Source organism: Phyllostomus hastatus, unplaced genomic scaffold (assembly GCF_019186645.2).
Source record: "Phyllostomus hastatus isolate PE091 unplaced genomic scaffold, TTU_PhHast_1.1 phas_contig_210, whole genome shotgun sequence".
NCBI lineage: Eukaryota > Metazoa > Chordata > Mammalia > Chiroptera > Phyllostomidae > Phyllostomus > Phyllostomus hastatus.
In genome coordinates, this window is record NW_025333737.1 from 30,708,637 (window position 1) to 30,731,174 (window position 22,538).

The following is a 22,538-nucleotide window of genomic DNA, read 5'->3' on the forward strand; positions in this document are numbered from 1 at the left end:
GAGCAACATGAAGGCGAGCATTTCAACGGGGCAGCAGCTGAGATTCGGGGCGGGACACTGCACCGCAGGCCGCTGCGTCAGCGTTAGTCATTTGTGTTTCTCAAAATCGGGACTTGTGTTCCCCACAGGGAGGTCTCACACCGGCCCCCACGGCATCGGCGGCGGCTCTGTCAGGGTCATTCGTCCGTGTTCCGTGAGGAGCGCGGGCCCCTGGGATAGTAAGTACTCAGCGAATTGTAGGTTCAAGTGCTTTTGCAACCAAAGCAGCTGCCCGGAGCCACCTTGCCTTTGCTCGTGAAAAGGGAGGGGCACTCACGGGAGTCGAACTTCCAGGCGATGGTGATGCCGCCGATCTCCGAGTCGCTGAACCGCAGCAGGAAGGTCCCGTCGGGCTTGTTGATGAGCAGGTCGTGGGCCTGCTGCTTATTCACGAAGCCCAAGATCGCCCTGGGCCACAGAGGTCAGAGGGGCAGAAGCAGAATGTGATTTTTTTTTTAAACACCAGAAAGACGACCTTCTTACGCTATCACTGACTTAAGAAATGCCAGTTCTTACCCATCATTCCAATGAGGCTTGAGATGTTTTTTCAACACTTCCATCACCCCGTCGAACCACTGCCAGAAAGTGTAATTCCGTCCCGGTAAATTCTCCTGGTCGGAGGCACAACAAGGAACACGATTAAGGCCAGAGCAACACTCGGGATAGTGCCTGCACACACCAGAACCAGAGAAAACCAAACAGCAAACCAACACCCACTCTGCCAGAACCACGCAAGTATCAAGACCTGTCTGCGTTTCCCCATGCGAATGGTCCTGCCACCAGAAAACAGACCGGAGAAGCAGCGAGTGGAGGAACGCAGCCCAGAGCCGTCGCCAACCCCGCGCACCCTCCCCCCCTGACGGGGCCTCCGCTGTCTCGCACGTGCGGTCTGTGACCAGTGGCGGCAGCATCACCCAGGGCTTCTGAGAAATGCAGGTTTTCAGGCCTCATCTCAGATCTACTTAATCCGAGCCTGCATCTTCAGAAGATGCCCAGGGGGCCGTCAATGGGAACTGGATTAAATCGCCCGGGGCCGGCCCCAGAGATTGCTCTGTCACACGGCAGTTACCAATAACCATCAGAAAAACGCAGTTATCTGATTCTCGTGGAATTTCTGCACCCCTTATTGAAGTGCCCCTCACTGCCAGCAAGGACGTCGGCCAACTGGTCGACACACAACCACTCAAAAGGGTTATACTCAGAGACAGTGAGATCTCTGAATTAGGGCTTTAAAAACACTGGTCGGAGCCCTGGCTGGCGTAGCTCAGTGGATTGAGCGCAGGCTGCAAACCACAGTGTCGCAGGTTCGATTCCCAGTCAGGGCACATGCCTGGGTTGCAGGCCACGGCCCCCAGCAACCACACACTGATATTTCTCTCTCTCTCTCTTTCTCCCTCCCTTCCCTCTTTAAAAATAAATAAGTAAACCTTTAAAAAAAACACTGGTCGGGGTGGTGGTATAAGAAGAGAAACGAAAGTTAAATTTAAAATCAAAGATGTGACAGGTGCCCTCCGAGCTAGCAGATGCTGGAGGAAAACTTTCCTGAGTTGGCACTCCCTCAGGTGGGCCGAGGGGCCCCCGGGGGGCGGCTTCACGTGGCGCGCCGGGGAGCACCGAGGCCGGGGACAGCGCCCGACGCTCCGGTCATCACCAAAGCTCCACCTCTCGTGAGTTCCGTGAACGTTCGCTTTGCCTGCTGTTTCCTTTACAAAAGGCACTCGCTGCACATGAAGCCTGATTGACCGAAGTATTCAAAGAGGTAGCTTTTTGCATAAAAACACGTGGTCATCTATCTACTGAGTAGCTTCCCGTTACGCTGGGTGCATATTTCACTGGAGATGGAAAGCATGGGGGCTGGGGAGGGGCGGCTCCCAAGAGCGTCGTGCTGGCCCCACGGCCACCGCTCACCCGGTTGAACTGGGACCAGGACACGGACATGCCGCTGTAGTCCTCCAGGTGGCTGCCGCTGCTGTTGAACAGCTTCTGCGCCAGGAACACGAGGTTCTCCTTGGTGAGGCCCCGGTTGCTCTGCACTTCGGCCTTGAACTTCATGTTGAGCGCCTCGCACAGCTGCGGCCACAGCACCTTGTCAGGCACGGCAAACGGCACCCTGCCCTGAGAGGGACAGAAGCCAGAGCCGTGTGAGAAGACGGTTGTGTGATTTACTCCCTTGACCCGAAAAAAAAACAAACACTGATGGCTGGATGTAGTTACAAACGTTTGTCCTAACTGAGCCCGGGGATAAAATTCGAGCCTTCCTGGGACGTGCTGTTCCGGGAAACGCGGGAGGTTCATTTTACCTTCTTTGCACTCAACGCGCAGTGTGGCTTCGTGCTGTCTACCGGGCTCTGTAACGAGCTGACCAGCGTCCACTCCGAGCCTACGTTCTCACAGCCACAAAAAACCAGAACGTGACCGAGCTCTGCCCCTTACACTGCGGACTCAGTGGGGGCAGTGGTCCGAGACCCTGGTTCTCCGGGTACAGGGAGAGGGAATGTGTGTGCATGTACGAGTGTAACCCTCGCCTGTGACACCTTCTGCCGACAGAGAACTCCAGCCCAAAGGGAAACAGCTTAAGGAAGAAGGGTCACTGTGAGTTCCACGGGTTTATTAAAAACAGGTCAGACTATGCATTTTTAGTAAACTGCTTTTCATCCCATTTGGCTGTCATATTTAATTTTATTATAAAACTATTTTTGAAAAAAACAAAAACAAAAACACTTTTGAATGGGAAATCCTGCACATGATACAGAAATCGGAAAGTACGGAGGGTCTGCCCTGACCAGTGTGGCTTGGTTGGGTGGGCGTCGTTCCTCGAGGTGGGAGGCGGCCGGCTCCATCCCCGGCCGGGGCACCTGCCTGGGTTGGGGGTTCAGACCCGGTCGGGGTGCGTGCAGGAGGCAACAGAAGAATGTTTCTCACATCAATGTTTCTCTCCCTCTCTTTCTCCCTCCCTTCCCCTTTCTCTAAAAATTGGCAAATAAAATCTTTTAAAAAGTTTTAAAAAGAAAAACACAGGTTATCCAGTGAGGTGACTTTCCTATTCCTCCTGTGCCTTAGCAACCCAGCTCCTCTCGCGAAAGGTGTGTGATCCAGCTTCTGGCTTATACCTCCATAAGTATTCCGTGCAGGCCGGCAAGCGTATACGATTTTCCCCTTTACATTTGACCTGACCCCCACAGACGGACACCTGTGTGTCAGACTTCAGTCTCCAGCTAAGCAGTGCAGCACTGCAGTTACACCATGACATGTATACAAATATACCTACAAATTCCTACAAGTGTGTATTCATTTCAAAACAGCACAAGATGTACACTAGTTATTGACATACTGGAAATGTTAAAAACGCTGATACTAAGCCCTGGCTGGCATAGCTCTGTGGATTGAGCGCAGGCTGGGAACTAAAGCATCGCAGGTTTGATTCCCAGTCAGGGCACATGCCTGGGTTGCAGGCTACAGCCCCCAGCAACCGCACATTGATGTTTCTCTCTCTCTCTCCTTCCCTTCCCTCTCTAAAAATAAATAAATAAAATCTTTAAAAAACAAACGATACTGATTTAGACCAGACACTTTAGCAACGGCACGCTGCAGGAGACGCCGGGGCCACCGGAGCAGAGCGCGCTCTGTGGACAGGCAGCGGAGGAAGTGGGGGTGTGGCCATCCCGTCCGGGAGGCTTATCAGGACAGGCTGTAGGCAGGTGGTTTTTAAAAGGAGCCTCAAACAAAAGGTTTGTCGCCCCAGCGTAGTAGAATTTCCGATAAAAATCGTGCCTCTGCAGCAGAAACATTCTCTAAAGAGAACCGTTGAGAACGTAAGACCGTTCGTGTTAGAGAACATACTTCTGTGCCCCAAACAACAAGCACGACCCCTCCTCCGTCAGGCCTTCCCGGACCGCTGGCTGCAGGCATATGCACTGCGCGTGACGGTGCCGCTGCGGCATTCCGAACACGCTCCGCGAGCAGCCCCCCGTGCTGCGCAGACAGCACCTGCGTGCACAGACCCAGAAACCCAAATGTTCGCCCTTAGACAAAGCATCCCACTCTTCATGAGAGACCTGGGACGGGTCGCAGAGTCTAAACTTTGGAACAGACCTTAAATGTCGCCCTCGTTTATTGGAAGGAAAACGACAGGAAGCAAGTTCCATGCTGAAGTCACCTCCTGAGAGGTCTGGCCCCTAGAACAGCGGTCCCCAACATTTTTGGCACCAGAGATGGGTTTTGTGGAAGACGATTTTCCCATGGGTGGGGTGTGGGAGGGGAGAGAGGCTGGGACCCCTGCCGAGGACCCCGAGAGTCCCGATTTCCATGTACGGTTTCACCCAAGGTTTCAAAACAATACTTCCTGAGTACTCAGTACTGAGTACTGAGTACTGAGTGTGTGCCTGGTATTTTGTCTGTTATCTAATTTACTCTTCCTGACAACCATGGAGCACGGTCACCCCCGCGCTGCAGACGCTTAGGGGGACCCTGGAGCTCAGGGAGGTGGAGTGAACGTCCCGAAGCCACAGAGGAGGAGAGGCTGGAGCCGGAGCCGGAGCCGGAGCGCTGGCCCGCCTGCAAGCCCGCCCCCTCCTCATTTTCTGCACACGCCCTACGCCGCCTCCCACCAGGAGACACGGCGTTCTCCTCTGCTCTTTTTGGGGATGACACATGAGAGGGACCCATGACACCAGCATCAAGATCTCAAGCCCCACAGGCCCGAGGAACCCACTCACAGGCTCTGCAAAAGCATTGTCCCACAGAACGGTGGCCGTGGCGTTGTTGTCCTGGCTGCCGTGCACGATCACCACCACCGGGAGGGACAGGGTCTGCAAAGACACGGGACACGGGCTGAGCCCCCGCGGGCGGCGCGTCCTGCCCCTGCTCTTCGCTTCTCCCATCGCCACACGTGCGCTCTCCCGGCTTCTGTGCAGGTCGCCTCGGACCCAGGGTGAGAACGCTCCAGGGTCACTGCGCCTCTGCCACACCGGCGCGGCCTCAGACATTCTGCCTGTAGTAAGAGACTCTACCAAATGTCTCTGAAGGACGGGGTAAGGTCTCTAAGCCACACGGAGCACCAGGGAGAGGAGAGAGAGCAGGAGTCATTTCCAGGAGGGAGAAAAACCAACACGTAACAAACGTCGTAAGTTATGACGACCGTTTCCCAGACTCCTCCTGAGTGATGTTGCTCCTCGTTCACTTTCTACCCATTTCCAGCCATTTCAGCTCACTACTGTTTGCTCCTTCTCAGGGGAAGCTAGGAGACACCGTTCTAAGGAGGAGGCTTCCTCGCTTTCTGTTCGTCACTAACCAGAGAGAGGACACCCGTTGTGACCAGAACGATCCTCCCGGGAGGTCCAAGTCCTCCCACGCGCACACCCGCCCGCGCACGCCCACTGCCGAGAGCTTCACCTTGACTTGAAACACCAGCTCGTTTCCGCCGACGCTGAACTGCGATTCAAACAGGATCGTGAATTTTTCTTCCGTCACGGACTCTGCTCCGCGACGGTCGGACCTCTTGATCCGCTTCAGGGACTGAAAAGGAGACCATGAATGGGACAGAGACCTCAGACGACGGGGTGGGTGGGGGGGGGGGGGACGTGCCGCGCCCCCTCGCCCGCCGCCGCCGCCGCCCTCACCATGTTCCGGAAGTGGGCGCTGAGCGTGCCGGTGGCCTGGTGGTACTCCATCACGCAGCAGTTGTTCAGGATCTCGCCGCTGTAGTCGCTGCGGGGCAGAGAGGGGCGCGGCGCTGAGCCCACCCGGGCCTCAGCTCCCGTGGGGCAGAAATGCGCGTGGGGCAGGAGGAAAGTCAGAATGCATTTAAAAACTCATGTCATTTAGGGGAAATATTGGCTCTAGGAAACGTACAAAAATATATACACATAAAATATACAAAAATTTCCTTGAACGTATCCCTATAGGGGAAACAAAATCACACCATGTTTGCAGAGGTTGGCCCCTAGACTCTTCCTCTGACGGCCAGAACAGGCCAGAAGGGTGACCAGGATCCCCACACAGACCGCTGACCCCAGAAGCCTCCTTAAAAGGACCACGTCACCGATTTCCAGGACTAAGGACAGGGGCTCGGGTGAGGCAGGACGTGCGTACTTGCGGGTGTTCTCGTTCTTGAGCAGCGACTTGGCCTGCTGCTCGCTGATGATGGTGGCCTTCACCTGGGGCGGGTTCATGTGCACGTTCAGCTTCCCGCCCACCAGCAGCCGCACCGTGGCCGCGAACTTGGTCTGGGTCTTCAGGACCTGAGGGGGCTGCTTCTCGATGATGAAGGTGCTGCAGGGACACGGGAGGCGCGGCCTCAGGGGCGGGGCTCCGGCCCCTCCCAGCAGCAGCGGGGAGGGGCCATACACAGGGCTCAGCAGGTGGAGGAGGAGCGCGGGGCAGACCGGAGACCCTGTTCCCAGGGAGGCCACTGAGAGTCGGGGGAGGGCGGGAGGGGAGGGGGGCAGTGGAATGAACTTGGCAGCGGGAAGGGGCTGCAGGAAACCAGGGCAGCCCGTGTGGCGCTCACAAGGGAAAGGTCAACACCGAGCAGTCACGGCCACCGGGGAGACAAGGATTCAAGCAACAGCCTGCCATTGGCAAAGCACCCCCAGCTTCCCACCCCACCCCCCACCCCGCCCTGCCGACCACACTGGGGGCTGGGCGTGGCTGAGGGGCAATAGTCACCTGGTCACCAGGGCCGAGATGATGTCTGTGATGGTGGCGTTGACCTCAGCCAACATCTCCTCCACGGGGCCGGGGATGGGCAGCTGCTGGCAGAGGTGCTCAGCTCTGCGGATCTGCTGCCGGTTCTGCCAGATGATCTCAGCCAACTTCTCACACCTGCCCACGAGCCCGAGGCCAAAGGGAAAGACCATGGCTTCACCCCGTGCCCCAGGACACAGGTGGAGAGGCTCCCAGCCCGGGGCCAGCCCCCCAAGACCGGGCTGCCCCCCTGTGAACCGAGCAGAGCAGAGCCGCCCTCCCTCCCAGGAACAGAGAGACACACGAGAGGGGCGGCTCTGACAGGGACACGACCAGCCCCAGCCTCGCTGTGCACCCCGGCCCTGCTCCACTCCCCAAGTCAGTGAGTCCCGGCCCAGGGAGGGGCAGGCCTGGGGGCACCACGTCTGTGCCAGGAGCCAAACCCACGGGGGGAAGTAAGACCTGCCTCAGGACGGAGCGCGCCGCCCGCTCGTGGACACACGGGAGCAGAATACGCAGCAGGGAGCTCCGTCCCGGGCCCCTGCCCGCCCTGCCCGCCTGGGCGCCCTGCCCGGCCCCCACACCAGGTACCAGGACTGCAGCACGTCCAGGCTGCCCTCAGGGGGCCCTCCGTTCCCGGCCAGCTGCTGCCGCCGCTTCCACTGGATCAGCTCGTCGTCCAGGATGATGGTCTGCTGCTTCCGCAGCAGCTGCAGGGTCTTCTGGTGCTTCTCGGCCAGCTCCTGAGACAGGGACAGCAGGCCCTTCTGGGCTCCCAGACCACAGCCCTGCAGGGCCTCAGCGGGGGGCAGGGCCGCCCCTCTCCCCGGCCCGCTCCTCCTCCCAGGCCCCCACAGGCCTCCTGCTCCCCCCAGGCCCTGCTGTCTTGCCGGCTCCACCCCTCTCTCAGGTGCCCCGACAGACACTTGGGACGTGGGCCTGAGCCCGCAGGACGGGGACCCAGGCCCCACTCACCCCGCGGTACTGCTGCAGCGTCTGGGCCTCCCGCTGCAGCCAGGCCTCCAGGGACACCTGCTTCTGCTGCAGGGCCGACTCCCGGCTCAGACGCTCCTGGGGGTTCAGCTGGGCCAGCTGGGCAAACTGAGCTGCAGGAGGGGACGGGACAGCCGCGGCCATGATCTCCCAGCTCCCAGCGCCCAAGACCCTCACGCTGACCCGTCTGACCAGTGGCACCTCAGGGCGCCGGTAGCCCCGGGCGCCCACGGTGAGCCGGCCCCACTCCCTGGGCCCCCGACTCTGGGCGCCCCTCCTGAGCTGGGGAGACAGAAGCTCGTGGGTCCAGCTGAGGAGGACCCCAGCACCCTGGCCCACACAGCTGGCTGCCGGCCTTCCTCACGCCACCCTGGGGTCCAGCTCGGTGCCACACTGCCCAGTCCCAGGTCTGCCCCGGCCGTTTCCTGCCTCCGTGGACTCGGGCAAATCACTTCTCTCCCCGGGGCCTCAGGCTCCCCCAGTGCAGAACGGGAGAACCCTGTTTCCGGCCGCAGTGGGTTGCCATGGGGATCACAAAGTGGTGACACAGAAAACGCCCGGGAGGCTGCCCAGCCGTGGAAGCTCCGGGTGAGAGTCAGTCCTCGTTGCTCACTGGGCTCCAGGACGGGGGGACAGGGGGACAGGAGACAGGGGGACGGACACAAGCAGCTCTCGGCCCCAACCCCACCCGCAAAGCCTCGTCAGGGAAGGCCTGTCCCACGGCCCAGGGCCACCGCCCGGGGCACAGGACCCGCCCCCAGGGCGGAAGGCAGGGCTGCCTGTGCTGAACGGGCCCAGCGAGTTGGTCCGGGTTGGTCCCCGCGGGTTCAGCTGCCCGGCAGGAAGAGGAGAGAGAAGACAGAGGAGAAAGGGGAGGGAGCGAGAGGGTCTGACAGAGACACGGAGAGGCAGGGAGAGAAAGGGAACCCGGGGCCCACGCAGAAGCAGCACGACTCCCTCAGGACAGGGAGGCGGCTCTCTTCCCACCAGCGACAGGGAGCGCACCCATGGCAGGGACGGGGGTTCGGGGGGGCCTAACCACCCTTGTTTAAAAAGTAAGTTACGAGCCCCGACTGGTGTGGTTCAGCAGGTCGGGGTCACCAGTGCGATTCCCTGTCACAGCACTGGCTTGGGTGGCAGGCCCGGGACTCGGCGGGGGGCGCACTGGAGGCCACTGGCCGATGTTTCTCTCTCACACCGAAGTTTCTCCCCCTCTCTTTCTCCCTCCTTTCCCCTTCCTCTAAAAATAAATAAATATACTTTTTAAAAAAATAAGTGATGAAATGCTTAAGACATCAGGAAGGTAGAAAGAATGACACAAAAAAACACCTGTGAATCCACATCCCAGCTCAAGGAATCGGACATTTCCACAGTGACAGCCACCTGCCCCCACCCTGCAGCCTGCAGGCCCGCCCCTCCCGCCACAGAGGGAACCGCTCTCCTACAAGCCCGGTTGTGGGGGGGATAACGACTTCCCCCTGCCAATAGCCTCTGGGACACCCGGTGTTCTGACTCGGGCTGAGTCAAGAAGATCTGAGCATCAGCATGTCCTGGGCCAGTTCCCGGCAGGCCTTGGAGGGCCATGCCTCACTGCCCGAGGCCCAGCCCCGTGGCCGCACCAGCCGGGACAGGCCGAAGAACTCCAGACGCCGGGAAGGCCGGAACTGCGCGAGAATTCGGAAATGCGGCTCCATCCCAGTGCGGGGCCTGAGCGGGAGGAGCGGTGTCCGGCCCAGAGCCCAGCAGAGTGGTCTGATGGCCACCCCAGGGAGCCTGCCCCCACAGGGAGGTGGCGGCGCCCCCGGCACCTGTGCCCAGCCTCCCTGTGCAAGCGGCCCAGTTAGGGGGTCCCCTGGCAGGTGGCAGAGCTTCCTGGGATGGACACCAGGGTACGTGGAGTGACGGTCCACCCCACCGCAGGGAGCTGAGCCCCCACTTGCACCAATGGGTCGATGGTCTGTGTTTCTGATGGGAAGGGGCAGCTCAGACTGAACTGCCCGGCACGGTGGGCACGGACCCAGCCAGAGTCCAGCTCAAACCCACGGGGAGGAGGCCGAAACCCAGGAACAGGACCACGGGGCCGTCTGCCAGCCCACGGCCTGGGGAGGACGGGAGCCTGCGTCTCCGGTTCCCTGAGCTGGGACGGGGGACGCCCTCTCGGGGCCAGCCTGGGTGGGACCCGCTGGAGGCAGATGGGCCAGAACCACCTGCCACCGTCCACTCCACGCCTGCGGCGTCCGGGCCACACGCTGGCCTCGGGGCACAGGACACACTGACCGGCCGGTGAGGGGGAGGCTCAAAGAGGCAAAGGAAAGGAGAACCCCAAAACATTAAATAATCAATTTAAAAAGCAGGAAGAGAGACACAAAACTGATCTGGGACAAATCAGAGTAGCTACTGAGCAGAGACCCAGACCCAGAGTGTTAAATAGGACACTCAGTGTTCAGGCACTGGACACCTTCATCAGAAGGACGACGGCCGGGAGACACACAGAGCGAGACGGCCACCTGCTGTCCCCGCTGTGAACGAGAAAAGCGTGGACGCGGACGTGCCGAGCGACGGGGAACCAGAAGGCCAGAGAAGCCCTAGGGACGCCTCGCAGGGCAGCCGTGAGGGCCAGAGGTCGAGAAAGAGATTGCATAATTACTCACGATCATACATGCACATGAACCTGCTCACAAAGCTCCAGAACACATGAAGGACACATTCACTGAGACAACCGGGGAAGCACAGGGACCCACAGAGTGACAGGAGATCTGGGCGCCTCTCTGTCAGCATCTGACGGAGCCATCGGGCTGAACGTAACTAAACACGCACGGACAGACAGACACCGGTGGGTCCCCACGTGTGGGCCCGGGATGCCGGGGGGGGGGGGCCTGAGACCCTACGGGAGGCCCACACAGCCAAACTGTGTTCAGAGTCCTAGGACTTTGCCTTTTCCTTTGTTAATCCCTCATAATTATGCACTGGAATTCTCTAGAGGCTGGAAGGCAGGCGATACTACAATTGATAGGAAGGTCTGGCCACATCCTATTCCCCCTGACGTTGCAGAGACCTGTAAAAACGTACAGCAATGCCACTGTGCTCAGTACAGGCTGTTTTGGAAAATACAGGTGTTGTTAGTCTTTTGTTTTTAGATTTTTTGGTATTATGTTAACATAGTAAATATATATAAATATTTATAATATGTTTTATATCATATATAGTATATTATATATGACTAGTTATATTATACACATGTGTAATATATAATATTCTATATATATCTAGACTAGAACATACATGTAATATATCAGCCCTACACTTAAATATAGATTTAAAAATAAGTATTATTGCTGTGTTTGTTAACATTATTGGATTTATTAGTGCTGCTTTTGGAAGAAACACTGTGGAAAACACATCCTTTTCCAGTCCGCCAGAGACAGTCACCGAGACTGAACACAGGCTGGGCCGCAGAACAAGCCCCAGTCAATTTAAAAGAATCGAGACCATACCGAGCATGCTCTCGGACTCAGTGGAATTCAATCACGAAATGAAAATAAAATCATAATGATAGGACATCTAGAGAAAACTAAGTTTGGACATCAACAATGTCCTTCTAAACGCATGGGTGGAAGCACCAGGAGAGAAAGTAGGAAGCAGCTCACACTGAATCACAGTGACTACACAGCACACGCAAAACCACGAGATGCACCTGAAACTTGGCTTCGTGGGAAACTTACGGCTCTGAACGTTTCTATCGGAGAAGAAGAAGAAAGGTCTGAAATCAGCGACCTAAGGTTCCACCCAAAGAGGCAAGAAAGGAGGAGGGAAGGGAAAGGCAGCTGGGCGGCCCTGCTCTCCCTGGGCCTGGAGGGGGGTGCAGCCCGGGTGGGTCTGGGGGGAGGGAGACGGGACCCCGATTCCAACTCCTCAGCCTGTGCCCGGGCTCACTTCCCGCAGCCGGTTTTTCTGTCCCCACACCCTCGTCACGGCAGTCACGGGCAAACTGCAGGCTGGGGGTCGGGAGAACTTCCCACTGTCACCCTCCTGCCGGCTCCGTCCCCTGGAAGGGAGGCCACAGAGGGCGCATCCCGAGCTCCACCTCCCCCGCCTGGCTCCGCCTCCGGACGCCCAGCTGACCTCTCCCTCTCATTGGGGAACGTTCTGCCCACACTCACTGAGTCCCTCACTCGCTCACTCACTCACTGAGATATTCACTTGACCACCCACAACTAGGGAGAGAATGTTAGTTACTAAAGCACAGGGATTTGATGACACATCTCTGCAACTTTCAAGCAACACAGGACACGTCTCTTGTTCTCTGTGAACCTCAGTGTGACCGTCTGCAAAGTGGGGATAACACCTCTGTCTACACCCTAGAGCTGTTGTAAGGGTTCCACTGAATCACGCATGCAAAGGGGGGTGGCCACAGCAGGGGGCCATCCCCAGCGGCCAGTACTCCTCCCAGGCTTTGGGGAAGGTTCCCCGAAACAGACATGGCCCAGCCCCAACCCTGCAGGAGCTCCCACAGTGGCCCTCCCTCCCGCCCCCGACACCCAGCGCCCCCCCGCAGCGGCCGCACCCTGGATCCGCAGGCTCTCCTGGTACTGGATGATGAAAAACTCCTGGGCCTGCTGCAGCTTCTTCAGCTCGTTCTCCGTGTCCTGCGTGACCAGTCTCAGCTCCTCGAACGTCTGGTTGATCTGCAGGTGTTTCTGGGACATGGCGTCCACCAGGGTCCCGGCGGGAGAGGCGCCCTGGAGACAGGTCAGAAGTGCGGGCAGCAGTGAGCTGGGCAGTGAGGTGGGAGAGAACCTCACTCGGGCCTGGGGGACGCCAACACGGCAGACCCCAGACTCCGAGTCCAGGGACAGTCCTCTGTCCCACTGGGCGGAGGGGCCAAGAGGGGCAGAGGCGCGGGCGCTGGCAGACCCCGGGGTCTTCACACAGCACAGCAGGAGCTCCTGCTGCAGGGCCGGCCTCCGCCAGGGCGGCCCCAACACGGTCCCTCTAAGTTCTCTCGGAGAGACTGCAGCTCAGCACACCCCGAGAGCTCCTGCGTTTTCCTGCTAACGATGATGATGATGATGATGACCCACCGCCCACATTCTTCCAGCGATCCAGCCCCCGGGACTGTGCTGGGCGCTGGGACAGAGCGGGGATGGAGGCGAGGTGAGCTCACACCATCTCCGTCCTCTGTCCAGGCCCACCGTGACTGATCTGAGGGAGGGGGGAACAGGGTCACCTCTCACGGGGGTGTCCTGAACACCCCAAAGTGAAGTCACAAGGGACCGGGGAGGCATCGGCGAGGGCTTCGGGGATCCAGACATTTAAGTGACCTGGTCTGAGCTTTTCCCAACTGAGTCTCCAGGGCCTTTCCAATGACCTGTCTCGGGACAAATTCCACACCCCTCTCCGCAGCCCCCTTGCCCTGGCCGAGAGCTGCCGCTGCCCAGCCGGCCGGTCACTGTCCACTCCTTCAACACACAGCACGTGCCTGCCTCAGGGCCTTCGCCGTGGGGGGTCCGTCTCTCTGGAACACTCTGGCCCCACCCCTGCCTCACTCGGGACTCCCACGGGCACCCTTCAGGGCGGCCTCTCTGAGCGCCGAGGGAACACAGCGCCACCCTCCTCCGAGGGCGTCTAGCTCCTGTGCTCACTCCTCGTCTGCTCCGGGCACCGGGATGGGGGCCTTCCCGGAGCTGGGACCGCGTCTGTCCTGTGCACCCAGAGTCCCCAAGGCCGAGGGCATCAGAGGCTGGGGAAGGCGTGGTTCCCACCCCCACCCTCGGACCGGGACGACGCCTGCACCACACACACGGCTCAGTCGGCTCTGTCGGCTGGAGCCAGAGCCATTCGCACACTTGCAGACAGCTGTGTGGTCGCAGCAGCGAGTCAGGGGACAGCAGGGGGCTCCTGCGGGACCCTCTGTGGCCCGGCTCCTGCTTCCTCTCTGGCCTCCCCCGCCAGGGCTCCCCGCCCGGCTCCCCGCTCCCCAGCTGCTCTGGCTACCTGCAGGTCTCCAAGTGTGCTAAGGTGGCTCCCGCCTTCCTGCCCTCACAAGTAACTCCCGCTCCTCCCCACCCCCGCCCCGCTGACCGCCTGCCCCGGCTGCCCTGGGTGCTTTCCCACTCGTGCCCCAGCACTCAGCCGGCCCACCGCTGGGGAACCTGCCGCCACCTGAATTCCCTTCGGCAGGGACCAGGTCTCCGTGTGCTTCTCCGGTCGCAGCCCAGACCCGGCCACACACACACACACACACACACACACACGGCAGGACGTCTGGAGATGCTGACTGAACCGGTTCCTGACACCAGCGCCCGCAACAACACGGGCACAGAAAGCAGGGCCCGGGCCCCAGGCACCAGTCCGTGGCCTCACCTGCCCGACGTCCTTTCACGAAGTCCGCCGTGTTTTACTCAGACCCTGCGAGGTCTGCACCCCCGTCCAGGCAGACGGTCACGCCTCTAGGACTCCGAACTCGGGGGATGGGCCCCTGGCCCGCCCCCCGGGGCCTCACGCTCTCAGCGTGCCTGCGTTCGCTTTTCCCACCCGGACCCCGCACCAGACAGGCTTTCTTGCTGGCCCGGCCCCACTGCTGAGTGACAGAGCCTTTCCCTGGTGATCTGTACGGCCACCGCCGACTTGGGCAGAGCTTCCAGGTGTGTGTGAGTGTGTGTGTGTGTGTGTGTGTGCGTGTGTGTGAGTGTGCGTGTGGGGTGTTGAGTGAGGGCTTCCTCTTCTGTTTCATTGGTCTGTTGGTCTATCCCTGGCCCATGCAGTATCTCATTTAACCGTCACACTAACCCTGCAAGGAGGTGCTATTCCTGTCCCTACTGATCACTGAAGACACACAGGCTCACAGAAGTCCGGGCACTTGCTCGGGTTCCACGGCTAGGAAGTGGCAGGGCCTGGAGCCAGGGGGTCCCTCTGTACCTGCACATGAAACCGCCCTCACACCTGCGCGTGTCCCTGACTTCTGGGCTGCCCTCCCGCTCGGTATTGAGAAGTGGCGGCCGTGCCTGCCCGGGAGGGGCTTCCCGACCCCGCTGCCCAGCGCCACGGGACACTCACGTTGTTGGCTTCTCGGACCAGCCTCTGCTCGTTGTACAGAATGTGCCGGATGCAGCGCACCAGGTCCATGGGGCAGCGGTCATACGTGTTCTGAAAGGGTCCGAGAGCAGCTACGGGGGCCGTCCTCCGCGCCCACCCTGCCTGTCGCAGGGCTGCGCCCAACCTTCCTCCCCCCAGCCCTCGCCCCAGCTTCCCCGGAAGCCTCGGGAACTCTCGCCAGACACCTCTGTGTCTCCTGGACTTGGCCCCCGCCCCCACCAGATCTTCGCTTGGTTTGCATTGTTAGAGGCTCCCCGTGTACAAAGCACTTCCACTCGACCGTCTCCTATGGCACAGAAACCCTGTCACACGGCAGAAATGACTGTCCCCATTTCAAAGGTGACAAAACTGATGTGCAGAGAGGTTAAGTGCGTATCCACAGACACACCAGTGAGGGAGCAGATGACTCAACACTCTGAGCACCTCGTGCCAAGGTCGAGGTGCTTCCCAGCATGCTCCAGCTCTGGGTTCCCGTCCTGCTCCCCTCTGCACCCCGGGTTTCTCCTGCTTCCTCCCCCTCTGGGGAGAGGCCTTTCGTTTTCCTGGCATCTGCTGCTCATACTGAAGAACGGTTCTTGAAGGAATACTAATGAGTTCTAGTAAATGCTTGACTGGGGTCACCACCCACACCGCTTTCTTGCTTCCACAAAAACTTCCTCTCTCCCCTCTACTCCTCCCCTCCACCCCCCTGGGAAGAAGAAGCTGCATCTGACAGCTAAACCCCAATCAAGGCTCTTCTGGCCCGCCCTGCCCCCAGGTGCACCCCGCCCCTCTCCTGCCCCACTCCAGGAGCTCTCCCGCCCGTCCCAGAGCCCCAAGAGGGGCGTCTGGGCACCTCACCCCCTCAACTCTAGACTCTCTCAGGCTTCCCTGACTCAGTCTACCCCCGTCCCTTCTGCTCGCCCAGTCCACAGTGCCTTTTTTCAGCCTGTCCCCCGGTCTTGGGAGCAAACCCACCCGACCCCCCTGCTGTGTCACGTGCTAGAGGACTCCCACAGGTCTGATGCAGAAAGAGGGGGTGGGGGAAATCAAGCACCGAAGAGGTGCCGATCAGCTCGAGGGTCAGGCGGTGAGTCAGTGGCCAGGCCAGGAAAAACCCCGGGTGCTGGTGCTGGAGGGAGAAGGCGGCCACCGCCGGCCCCCACACCCACCTGGAGCTGCGTGGCGTAGTGCCCCAGCTTGATCTTCAGTAAGAACCCGTCTTCCCCCACTTGGTGCTCGGCCTTCTTCTGCAGCTCCTGCACCAGGCCCTCCAGGAGCTGGGTGGCCTTAATGTTCTCCTGTGGATTATCAATATCTATTGAGTCCCTAGGGGAAAGAAATTACATACATATGTATACATACATGCACATGAGCCTATGTCAATGCATCCCCAACACATCACGCCTTTCTTTGGCTACAGTGATTTCTACAGAACACTCTCTGCAAATTGTAGGCAAGTTCGATGTAAATGGACTAGGTGCCTGCATTCGCCCATTCCGAATCCACTACCGCCCCCAGTGGACTGCACTGTGGTTTATTTTCTTTTTACAGCGTATTGCCCTCTGTCCTTCTTCCTACCGACGACGCGCGCTGGGACTCACGCTGTCCTCCGCTAGGAAAGAAGGGACAGGGGAAGCGCCGTGTGGACGCCGAAGGAAATGAGGACTCTGACGGTCCCTGGTTTACAGCTGCCCCTTCTAGGGTCAGGGCCACAGGGCTGAGAACGTTCTCCATTGTTTTCCACCCTCAACCACGTTGCTAACTTCACACAGGGTGTTTCTTAGGGGAAACAACATTTACTGCTATTTCTAAGAAGCCTTGGAAATGAGATATTAAGACAGAATATGCTTGTAAGTCTTTGCATCAGATACAGATTGGGGACCTGCAGGCATCAGAGAAACCATTCTGTGGCCTTTGTGCTAATTCGGAGCCATTTAACTGGTGACAGGGTCAGGACGGTGAGTCCGTCCTTCCTTCCTTCCTTCCTTCCCTCCCCCCTCCGTCTCCCCCATTCTCAACCTCCTCACTGACTCTGTTTTGTTTTGTTTTGTTTTTAAACAACTTAGGCAACAACTGGCTATTTGGCGGGGCTAAATTAGTCAGAACAGCTACCAGACTGACGTAACATTCAGCTCCTGCTGCCCAGATCTGAAGCCAACGAGGGATCTGGTGGTGGCCAACACGTGCCATCATCTCGCCCTGGTGGGTGGCTCAGTTGGTCCAAGCGCTGTCCCATGCACCAAAGGGTTGTGGGTTCGATTCCCAGTCAGGGTGCATACCTAGGCTGCAAGTTTGATTCCTGGCCAGGGTGTGTATGGGAGGTAACAATCCATGTTTCTCTCTCACATCAGTGTTTCTGTATCTCTTTCTCTCTCTCCCTCCTTCGCTTCCTCTCTCTCTCTCTCTCTCTCAAATCAATAAACACATCCTCGGGTGAGGATTTTTTAAAAAGTGCTGTTATCTCTAACCCCATGGGGACAGCAACTAATTTCAAACAGAGGCACACACAGGTGTGCCCAGACACCAACGACAGACAACAAAACGCTCAAATCTGCACTTGGAGAAGGCAGCAGGGAAAGCCAAGTTCTAAACGGTATGCCCTGCGGACTAAGTGAAATAAATGTCAAATGCAAGCCTGGATGGGACGCACGACGGCCCTGCACGCCCCCGCTGTGACCGGCAAGCACGCTCCTCATCTGAGGAAGCTGTTCTCGAAAAGATCCAGTCTCGGGGCAGAACTCACGGAAACCAGGTACTGATTCTCACACTTAATCCTCAGCCAAAAAAAAAAACCTCTTTTTCTTAGCATACACATGGAGAGCTGAAGAATTTTATTAACATCTTTCCATTCTTGCCCTGGCTGGTGTTTCTCAGTGAGTTCGGTTACTTAGCCCTGCAAAGCGCAACGTCACGCCCGTCCGATTCTGGGTCAGGGCGTGTTCCCGGCTGCGGGTTCGGCCCCCGGCTCGGCGTGCGCACACGTGCGCGTGTCTCTTTCCCTCTCTTCCTCCCTCCCTTCCCCGCTCTCTAAAAACAAGTAAATATTTAAAATCTTTATATTCTTAAGAAAACTAAAACTAAGGAAAATTCTAGACTTACTGGGGTGGCCCTTTCGTAAGTTAAATACATGTCTCATCACTATACTGTACACCTGAAACTGGAATAATCTTGTATGTCACTGTAATCAAAAAATATTTTTAATGAAATAAAACTCAGATTTCCCTGAATATCGACACAAGCCGTGGAGCATTCATTCATTCAGTAAGAAGACACGGACCCTGACGGGGCAGGGCAGTCGGTGGGGCGTCGTCCTGCAGCATGTAAGGTCGCTGGTTTGGGGAGGCAATCGGTCGCCGTTTCCCTCCCTCTCTCTCTCCTCCCTCCCCCTCTTTCTATAAGCAAATAAACAAAATCTTTTTTAAAAGAAAAGAAAAGAAAAGAAAAGAAAAGAAAAGAAAAGACAAGGACATGGGAAATCTACTAAGTGAAATTTTAAATCAACAGACACTTTCCATTAAGGTGTCTCTGAGCTCCCCGAATCATTACAACAGAGAAGGAAATGGAAAAGCACTGAGCAAGGTGCAGTCGACATGCTCACAGTTCGCTCTCTTTTTTCTCACTTAATTACACGAGGCTGAGATTTTTTTTTTAATTGCCTAGAAAATTGCCTTCCTGGGGCTCTCTAGTTTCGGGAGAAAACTCTGCTACGAACACACAATTGCAATTATCCCAGGACGAAGTCTCTGCCGGATGCCCAGCCCTCCTCCACGGCAGCGTAAAGGTTGGCTCCGCCCAGGCGGTCGAAGGGGACCCGCCACCCGTGGCGGCAGTGACACGCAGCAGTACAGCACGGACGCGTCAGGTCAGACCGCCCGGCTGGCGACCAAATGACAGGAGCCAGGCCCCCGAGCGGAGGAGCCACGGACTGCCAGCCGCCTGGGGTGGAACTGATGTCCATTAAACAGCTCTGTTACCAGGTTACGGCACTATAGTGACTCTGAAATCAGAGTTTTAAAACACTCCCCCCCCGAATATATAAATTGTAATTTGGAAAATAAGAAAAATAAACATGCTCGTTAAACGTGCCACCAAGATATAATTATAGTCAATGTTTTGGTGTACTGTCTTTTAGCCTTTAATGTGTATACATAAATGACATATACATTTAAAAATGCCGACGTCTCCATTGTTAAATTTGTCAGGAATACACTTTATTAAATTATGCGACTAGATATACCTGATCTCTGCATTTGGCACTGAATTCCACGTGGATAAGGGTTTTCATTGTTTCCATAGGAACTCTACTCCCTACCACTCTGCCAGGCACCCTGTGGGCACTCAAAACCTACTTGCTAATGGTTTCTTTTATTAGCTATAATGCTCAAATGTTCTTAGCCAGAATTTACTATTAAAGGGAAGATATCCCATCTTAAAAACCCCAAGAGTTATTCCATCTTCCTAAAATCCAGCCCTGGCTGGTGTAGCTCAGTGGATGGAGCATGGGCTGTGAACCAAAGTGTCGCAGGTTCGATTCCCAGTCAGGGCACATGCCTGGGTTGCAGGCCACGACCACCAGCAACCGCACATTGATGTTTCTCTCTCTCTCTCTTTCTCCCTCCCTTCCCCTTTCTAAAAATAAATAAATAAAATCTTAAAAAAAAAATCCCAGGTGATTTTTGCGACCTTCTTGTGGGTCATAATTTTTTTTTTAACGTACAAGTTCTGGAGTGTCCATCCTGTTATCTTTCCAAACTTGCATGCTTGCACCTCATGAAATGTGATGAAGGAGACTTTGTGCACTCACCACGCCTGGCTCTCAATCCACTGGGACAAGTAGTGGCGCACCTCGATGGGGAAATGCTGGCCGTACAGCGCTTGCATCTGGTGGAGGGCGTCTCCCTGCAGCTGCTGGGCCTGGATCCACACAGCCATGTTTACAACCTGCTAAACAAACAGTCAGTGGTTTGGGTGTTTTCTTTTTTCTTCTTCCCCTTTTAAATCCCCTAGAGCAAATATTCGTGCAGTTATAAAAGCTACAGGTAAATGCTTTCGTCATCCCTCTCTGGTAGACTGAAAGTCGGGGATCTTGAACGGAATTTTGGCTTTTACATGTTTCATCCGTGTGGATCCTCAGCGACCCGTGGAAAGCGACGTAGCTGGGGTCTGTAAAGCTCCGACTACAGCCTGTGCCGAAGCCCTGTAAGCAAACGGGCGAAGCTGGCCTTAGGGGAAGAGCTGCCTGTCGCTGGGACACCAGAGACACTTCCTTTACTTGTGTCCCAAACTGGATGCGACAGTACACGGCGTTTTGAACAGCAATGACCAATAAATCATTAGCATAGGGAATTTTAAAAATTCACTTGTTTCAGGTCTGGTATTTTGACTTCTAAGCAATACAATAAACACACTGCCATTCTGGAAAAGACCCAATAAACGCCAAAATATCTAAAGCACAAATCGGACCCTATGTGTGACCACTAGATACCTACCCAGCGATGCTTTGCACAAAAAAGGGCACAGACTTATCTGGATAAATACCCCGAGGTCCACCTTCTGAGTTATTGCTAAGGAATTTATGAAGTAATGCGCTGGTAACTTACAGGCTTTAAAAACCCTTCTGACATAAAAACAATACATTCCAGCAAAGAGTCAGAAACAAGAACCGCTATATTCCAACCGTGGGTAGGGTTTTAAAACACGCTCTTCATTCCAGAAAAAAAACGGTTTTATAAAACTACCAAGGTGTCTTCTCAGGCCTACCTGAGAATTTTTAATTCATTGGGCCGGAACCCCCTGGGCGTCGTCCCCCAACAGCAGCGGCGATCTCACTCACGTGCACGGAAGGGGCCAGAGGCAAACAAACCTCTGCTCTAACACTCCGATCCACGACGCAGAATTTGGTATAGGACCGGGCTGTCTTGAATTCCATCCAAAACAAGTTGGCTACTCATGTGCACAATCCTCCCAAGAAACTACGATACAGTTGGGGTCCGGTGACTTAGACCCTGATTCTGTTGAATACCAGAAACTACACGTATGTGTCAGGCAACAAAAACCCCATCCCTGGTAGTGAGTTGCAGTCCGATCGCGTAGCAGTGCGCTATTTATGGCACCAGTCCGTCAGCCAGAAGCGAGGTGCGGGGCGCGTGCCAGCTACCTATTTTAGACTTGTGCCACGCTATAGAACACTTGCGCGGTGTACGATTTTATTTAGGGCTTTGGGGCAGGGAGGCTGGGATCACTAAGATCACCCAAGACGTCAGATTTCCATGGCTGAGAGTTTGCTAGGAGAAAGATTTGGAGAGGAGAGCTTTCTCCACGTTCGAATAAAACATCTGGAAGACATTTCATTGTACGATATAATTTTTAATCAGATAAATCATATCCCACGATTTTGGAAAGTTGGAACAGATACCAAAGCGTGTTTTTCTGGATACAAGGTAGCAGGGAGGGACGGACGGTGGACGGGTGAAGGTGCTCGGGCAGGCACACGTGCGGGGGAAGGAAAACGGAGCGAAGAAAAGCAAGCAGGCATTTCTCTCCTGCAGAGGCGGGAACTGGAAAGAAGGAGGCCTCCCTCCTCATCGCTCTCTTCATGGATGTGAACGATACCAACAGATCGGAAAATTATCTAGAATTCTCTGTGTCCATGAACTGAACTGACCCAAGAGACAAAAGGAGGAAAACCCTTCTCTCCATACAGACTCCTCCTCAATCCACCCAATAAAACAGCACCCTGGTCACTGTCCTCCAGCTACTCTGTTTTCCTCCACGTCACTGATCACTTCCTGACGTCGAGCACTTGTTAGTTTACTGTCTTCCCACCGGGACGAAGCACTTGTTAGTTTACTGTCTTCCCACCGGGACAAAGTCTCCCAAACACAAGGACTTCGCTGTGTCCGCTGCTCCCTCTCCTGGGCCCAGAACAGGGCCCGACACACAAACAATCAGCAGCTCTTTGTTGCATAAATAAATGTACGCACACAATTTGCTCAAATCCATAAGCTCTTTTCTAAGTTATAATGGAACAAGATAAAAGTATGAAATACCGAGGCAAGAAACTGAAATTGGAACTTTATACTTTGATAAGTCTAGACCTACAATGGTCTGTTTGTTCCTTAATGACATATACCACGATTTTGTCATTTTTCCTGTTAGTTTTACTGAATTGGTTTTTGCCCGTCTTCCCCACTGAACTCTTAGGAACAGTAAGTGAGGAGGACACATGGACTCACTCCTTCGTCCCCAGCGCCCAGCACAGTGGCTCGCCACGGTGAGTAGTCAGTAATTTTGCTGAGTGGTGAAGTACATACCGAATATTCGGTAAATATTCCGCATGCCCTCTGGCTGAGCACACCCTGGAAGTCTATCATTGCTTCAGAAGGACCATGGTGATATATAGGGGCTATGTGAATGTCACACTATTTATTTTGTCTTGTGTTTTGTACCAGTTCTTCGTTTTTATCAGAGTGGAATGCTGAGCTCTTAGCATTTGTCAGAACATTTTTATGGTTATAAAGATTAACATGTCATAATAGTTATTTTCTAAAATGCCATTTAAAGAACAATAGCTAGTAAATATAAGGCGGTAACCACCTTATTTTGATTAATTACAATGTACTTTAATTCTACTACATAAAAATGCTTTGATAGAGCTGGAAAGTAGATTTTGCCTACAAGTAGTCAAAAATGTAAAATAAAAGTCTAATAAATAATAAAAGAATCATTTTCACTTTTTAAAAAGA

At 55.7% G+C, this 22,538-nt stretch overlaps 1 protein-coding gene across 4 annotated transcripts in view; it reads right to left on the reverse strand.

Annotated features, from left to right (window-relative positions):
• STAT5B (signal transducer and activator of transcription 5B) overlaps nt 1-22,538 on the reverse strand; it is a 59,276-nt gene that overhangs the window by 7,890 nt on the left and 28,848 nt on the right. Inside the window, exons 1-15 of one of the 4 annotated variants that reach the window (XM_045836100.1) lie at nt 20,554-20,576; nt 19,598-19,734; nt 15,963-16,119; nt 14,773-14,862; nt 12,281-12,455; nt 7,699-7,829; nt 7,315-7,466; nt 6,706-6,861; nt 6,130-6,309; nt 5,658-5,745; nt 5,431-5,553; nt 4,755-4,847; nt 1,948-2,154; nt 556-650; nt 317-447 (exon numbers count right to left, since the gene is read on the reverse strand). In XM_045836100.1, the coding sequence (XP_045692056.1) occupies nt 317-447; nt 556-650; nt 1,948-2,154; nt 4,755-4,847; nt 5,431-5,553; nt 5,658-5,745; nt 6,130-6,309; nt 6,706-6,861; nt 7,315-7,466; nt 7,699-7,829; nt 12,281-12,455; nt 14,773-14,862; nt 15,963-16,119; nt 19,598-19,725 (1,906 nt within the window). In that variant the 5' untranslated portion in view covers nt 19,726-19,734; nt 20,554-20,576. Of the gene's footprint in view, nt 1-316; nt 448-555; nt 651-1,947; nt 2,155-4,754; nt 4,848-5,430; nt 5,554-5,657; nt 5,746-6,129; nt 6,310-6,705; nt 6,862-7,314; nt 7,467-7,698; nt 7,830-12,280; nt 12,456-14,772; nt 14,863-15,962; nt 16,120-19,597; nt 19,738-20,553; nt 20,577-22,538 lie in introns of those variants that run through there. The other 3 variants (XM_045836098.1, XM_045836099.1, XM_045836101.1) reach the window with 3 other exon arrangements.